The following is a 6,206-nucleotide window of genomic DNA, read 5'->3' as shown; positions in this document are numbered from 1 at the left end:
GCATGAGCCATCATGCCCGGCCTGTTCAACTTTTTTTGCTATTAAAAAGAATGCTGCTATAAACATGGTACATACTGTTTAATAATAAATCAGATCTGAAGGAAAAATATGTTGATTAAGTTCAAATATAAGAATGTTTACAATTACAGTTTAACTGCATGGAGAACCTTAACAGATTTACACTTTAGTCCAGTACTGCTATTCTAGAGCTCAAACCTAAAGAGATAATCCTAGATTTTTAAAAAGTATTACAACAAGAGAATAATAGCAGAACATTGGCAACCATTCTCTCCTTCTGTCTATATTTGGAAATTTCCATAATAAAAACAATTTTATCACAAAGATGTCTATCGCAATATTATTTTACATTAATAAAAGATGAAAACAATCTACCTATATAAATGTTAAAGCATTTAAATGCACTGACTGGAATATCTTACAAACATTAAAAATGTTTATCCAGATATTATAATACCATTAGCATTCTTCATGTGAAAATAGCTGCTGTTTTATTTTTACTGTTTTTAGCTTCTAAGACTGGAAGGAACAACACAGAAGTAGTGGTGTCAGGACAACAGGTGAAGTGGTATAGGAGTTATTCATTTTTAAACATTCAACTATACATCATTTTTTAAATAAAAAGTAAAAAAACTAAAGAAAAAAACAGTCATTGGGTAACTAGGCCAAATAAAACTGTACTAACCATCTGCTGGTCGTCTGTCATGGCCAAAGAAAACCCGTGTTGCTGAACTGTTAATATATGGTAAAGGAAGCTGTGGTAAAGGACCATCTGGTGAGAGCTGACTTACATTCTGGTAGAAATATAAAAGAAAAAAAAACCAACAGTTTTTCAGAAAATCATACTTTCTTCTTATATGTTTCCTCAATTTTTTAGAACAAAAGGTATTAAAAACATGCTAAGCAAAAATATTAAGATACACAATTATTGGCTTTAATACATCAGAGTCATAAAATTTTATAACTGAAGAACTTCAGATATCATTTATTCTGCCTCAAGAGAATCTTCCAAAGGTTACTCAACTTATTAGTTCTCTGGAGGTTAAATTACTAAATATTATTTTGGTATGCAATTTATTTCCTGTGACTAATTACACCATCCTCTTTGCCAAAAGTTTAACTCATATAATTTTAAATTAATAAAGTCTAGAAGGATAGTTACTTTCTACAGACTAGATAGAATATTCACTATTAGCAGGCCTTGGGAAAAAAATTACAACTTCCCATATTTTTCATGAAACAATGCTTTATATTTTCTATCCTCCTACCTCAGTGAAATATCCTTTCTTCCTGTTAATTTTTCTAAATTATACTATAATAGCTTGTCTACTTCTCATACATCCATATTTCCTCATCTTTTATAAGGAAATGAATGTGTGTCTCCAAAAGATAGTTAAGAGAAGCCACTTGAAACAAATTATAATACTGGTTATGACCCCTAAAAACATGATAAAGAAAAACTGTGGTATCTTTTTTTTAAGGTTCCCTAAACAGTCACAAATCAAACCTTTATTGAAATACTAAAATTTTCTCCCCTTTTTCTGAGATAGAATCTCACTGTAATGCCTAGGCTGGAGTTGCGCTCACTGCAACCTCAAACTCCTCATTCAATCTTCCTGCCTCAGACTCCCAAGTAGCTAGGACTACAGTCACATACCACCATGCCAGGCTAATTTGCATTTTCTGTAGTGATGGGGTCCTGCTATGTTCCTCAGCCTGGTCTTAAACTCATGGCCTCATGTGATCCTCCTGCCTCAGCCTCCCAAAGTGCTGAGATTACAGGCATAAGCTACTATGTATAACCAAAATTCTATGATCAAGAAACCTAGCCTACCACAACTTTATTATGACAGATAGTGACATATATTCTAATAAAACCATTTTATTAGACTGTTAGAAGATGGTAATGAATATGCTTCTGTTGAAATATCATTTAAATTTCTACTCTTAAAAATAAGCATTCACCTTGTAAACATAAAGATATTCTCTAAGAAAGGCCCCTTGCTGAGCAGCAGACTGTTTACTTTCATTTATTAAAATATGCCTAAAAGCAGACACAGCGTTGTCCAGTTGCCTAAGAGTATAGGACTGGCGCCCAATAGTGAAGTTAATGTGATCTTCTGCAAGAGACCAGCCTTTTCCTTTATAAACTTGCATGGCTTGACAATAGCAACGTAAAGCATGCTTTTTCTGTAAGAAAATAAACAAAATATTAATAATCCAAATTTTTCTTTGACTGGAAAAATTAAATACACACATATACAATCAAGTTACTGGCTCTTTCTCTAACAGAGAGTGAGATGATGAAGAAAATGAAACTAACACTTATGAAAATCTCTTCACAGTTATAAATGGAATGATATGTTATACATTTTCCCAAGTGATCCAAAGTATCTGTATATGTATGAGTGTGTGTTTTTATGGAATGGAGAATGTTAAGGAAGGGAAAAGGAGACCAGACTATCTGGACATCCACTCCCTATTTCTCTGAGCAACTTAAAAACATCAACCTCAGAGGTTCACTTCTCAGCTTGGCTTTATGTATCTCAAATTCTTTCTGGAGAAAGGCAGGGTTCAACATCTAAAATGGGCAGATTTTGCTAATAAAATGAAAAAAAAAGGCAATAGCACTTTAATTAGAATCATGCTGTTTTCAAATAATTTTTTCCTATCAAGTAAAAACCAGACACTTCTATCAACTTTTTTCTCTTAACTACAATCAAAGACTTGCATTGAATTTATGTGGTCATATATGTTGTATATCACAAAGTACAGATTACACGACATATAAATCAACTGTATTTTTCTATATTAAAAATTCACATATTGGCCCAGCCACATTGATCCCAGACTGCCTGCGTGCTACAAATCACTAACCAGTGCTGTGACCACCAAATCATTAAGCCTCACATCATTCAAATAAAACAATGGGCCAGGATAGTGAACACCACCAGGGCACGACATGGCAGACTTCTCTGCCAACATCGGGTATCACCAGGGCTTCCTCTTCAAGATGCTGCCTCCAAGTGTCAAGATGCACTCCCTGTTGTTCAGCGCATCTACTACTACTGCAGGACTGAGAATAGTAACAGATTAATACCAATATGATATACAAGAAATACATTCAGAATAGACAACCATGAAGAAAACCAAAATCTTGTAACAACCGCAATAAGATACAAAACTTATTGTTGAATTTTTAATATAGAAAAATAAAGTTGATTTATATGTCTACAACACAATAAATACCACCAGCAAACCAAAGAGGTACACAGAAGACAAGGACTACATATTCTCATTTATATGTGGGAGCTAAAAAAATGAATCTCATGAAGCTTTAGAGTAAACTGGTGGCTAACCAGAGGAGGAACAATGAAAAGAAGTTGATTAATAGGTATAATTAATAGGTATAAATATACGGTTTGATAGAAATTAGACCTTTTGTTAGATCAGTGTGGTGACTATATAATAATCTGTTGTATATTTCAAAATAGAAAGAGAAAAATTCAATTGGCTGTAGCACAAAAACAAGACAAATATTTAAGGTAATGGATATCCCAAGTACACTGATTTGATCTTTATAAATTATATCAATGTATTAAACTATGTCATGTATCCTGAAAATATGTACACCTATTATACATCAATTACAAACACAGAGAGATACAGACAACTACATTGTTGTAGCAGTGCAAAACAGAGAATGCACAACAGGAAAGATGAGGGGGGAAAAGGGAAACAGGAAATTTCTGTCAAGTATACAATAAACTGTATCCTATAGAAAACCAAAAAATCAGAAAAAGCACCAAAGCAGTTATCCAATGTTAGCCACCAAGGAGATAGCTAATAGAGTAGGTAGTAGCCATTATAATAGCCAGAAAAGACTCCCCATATCTTTACATTAAAATAAAATCCCGAGAAGTACATTAGTACATGTTCACAGCTCCTGTCAGAGACTATTGCTTCCTAGGCTACAAAAGGACCAGCCTGTGGCTGTAACTACACACACACACACACACACACACACACACACAGACTACAGTATAACTGACTCTATAAATATGGTTACAGCCAGCAGGCTGGTCATACATATATACACACACACACACAATACAATGTATATATTTACATACATATTTATATGTATTCTTTTATATATATATATGTATATATATAAATAATGAGTTTCAATCAATCAAACGGAGACAGCTTTTCTCCTTATCTGGCTCTGGGCTCCACTATAACTACACAACTAGGGGAAGACATTCTGAAGAAGAGGTTCCATCAAAAGGATCAAACGATTTAGAAAAAGGATTACAAATTTAAGGGCTGATTTTTTAATACCAGGAATCTCAACGAAAGCCAAAATTAAGCAGATAGTAAAAACCCAAAGCAAATGATAGAACAATTGAAAAACCAAGAGGTCCTGAATCAAGCCAGAACCTGCTCTGTCCAAAGGCAAGAAGAAATTGGGAAAAATGATTTTGTGAAGAACCATTTGAGAGTTTCCAGAGCAGTAACATATGGAGTCATGGATTAGAGTTAGAGACACAGTTGTGAAATCTAATTTGGCTGTGTTGTCTCTATATGACTGCCTGGGGCTGAATGGAAACGCCCAGTATATGCTAAAACTGCATATGTGAGTATATGATGAAAGTGTGTATATACATTTATATATGTGTACACGTTCTTAAACAACTAGTAGTGATAAGACTTTGGCATTCTTTTGCCCACTGCTTCACCCTGCTCATATCCATGAGCAGATATTTGGTGTTAATTACATATCACTGTGACCCTCTGAACTCAGACAACGTCCATCTTAAAAATAGGATTTGGTACCAAAATAAAGCTTTTCTCCACGAAACTAATGCTTGGGAGTATACTCTTGCACTCACTGTCCTCCATATATATATATATGTACACACACACACACAATACAATGTATATATTTACATACATAAGTTTCAATCAATCAAACGGAGACAACTTTTCTCCTTATCTGGCTCTGGACTCCACCATAACTAGACAACTAGGGGAAGACACTCTGAAGAAGGTGCTCCATCAAAAGGATAAAATGATTTTTTGTCCTCCAAAAAAGAGGTTACAAACTTTGTAGTAGGTATAGTCAGAATTTTCTTTGTGAGTTGTTTTTTAAAGAAATGATTTCTTGATTAAGCAATAATGAAATCAAAATAATCACTGCCACTTGATAACATACAACGAGAATCCATTATCTTTTCTGTGGCATTCCTACAAAGATAACCCAATTTGAGTTTCATCATGAGGAAAACTTCAGAGAAACCTGGACACTTTACCAAAGCAACTGGTCTATAATCTTCAAAAGTGAAGAAGTCGTGAAGTCAAAGGATTCTTTGACTAAAAAAGGACAAAGGATCCTATGTCCTTTGACAAAGGACATTTATGGGACAACCACTAAAATATTAATGGGGTCTGAAGACTACACAGCAGCATTGTATCTATGCCAATTTCTTGATTGTGATGGCTGTATTACGATTACACATAAGAGAAAGTTCTTATTTCTACAAAATAAAAAATACATTCTAAGGTATTTGGGAGTAATAGAGCACCAAGTAAATCAACTCTCAAATTTCCTGGGTAGATAAAAATTTCTGAACTGTACTTACAATTTTTCTAGAAGTCTGAGATTGTTTCAAAGTAAGTTTTAAGTGCTATTTCTTGGGGAAAACACCCCTAATCTCTGTTTAGCATTTAGTAAGGGAATAGAGACATATAGAAACTGACAGATATATAGAAATAATTAAATGTGTCTAAGTGTCAAGATTAATGCATTTTTAAAGATTTTTTGAAAAGTACCCAAAAAGATTTACAAGAAGTAACAAGGTTTTAAAGTCTGTCTTTTAAAGAACAGAAAAGAAAGATTGTCCGATCACATTACTGTTCCCCAGAACTTCCCTAATTTTTAACTGATTTTAAAATTTTCATGCCAGTTCTTTTTTAAATGTCATTTCGTAGCTGATATTCTTAATGAGAAAAACTGAACTATAAAAAATCTCTGGGACAAGATAACCAATTCAGCATGAACGATGAATGAGAGAGAGGACCAAGAGAAATGGCATTACTATCTAATCTCTCTCTTCCTCATTTACCCCTACCAACACACCTAATTTTAATAGCAATGTCATGAAAAGTTGGTGCTTCTCAGAAAC

The 6,206-nt window shown here is 33.8% G+C and overlaps 1 protein-coding gene across 5 annotated transcripts in view; it reads right to left on the bottom strand.

Annotated features, from left to right (window-relative positions):
• TRAPPC8 (trafficking protein particle complex 8) overlaps window positions 1–6,206 on the bottom strand; it is an 85,661-nt gene that overhangs the window by 37,008 nt on the left and 42,447 nt on the right. For 4 of the 5 annotated variants that reach the window (XR_002772040.1, XM_023510213.1, XM_003784760.2 and 1 more), the window contains 2 exons: window positions 1,984–2,208; window positions 704–812 (listed from right to left, as the gene is read on the bottom strand). Coding sequence is in view for 4 of the 5 variants with exons in the window: in XM_023510213.1 (XP_023365981.1) it covers window positions 704–812; window positions 1,984–2,208 (334 nt within the window). In the remaining variant the exon portion in view is untranslated. The remainder of the gene's footprint in view (window positions 1–703; window positions 813–1,983; window positions 2,209–6,206) is intronic. The other variant, XM_023510215.1, reaches the window with a different exon arrangement.

This window comes from Otolemur garnettii, unplaced genomic scaffold (assembly GCF_000181295.1).
Source record: "Otolemur garnettii isolate 467f Iridium unplaced genomic scaffold, OtoGar3 scaffold00012, whole genome shotgun sequence".
In the NCBI taxonomy this organism is placed as follows: domain Eukaryota; kingdom Metazoa; phylum Chordata; class Mammalia; order Primates; family Galagidae; genus Otolemur; species Otolemur garnettii.
Note: the sequence above shows the minus strand (reverse complement) of the source record. Positions and strands in the feature narration are given on the sequence as shown.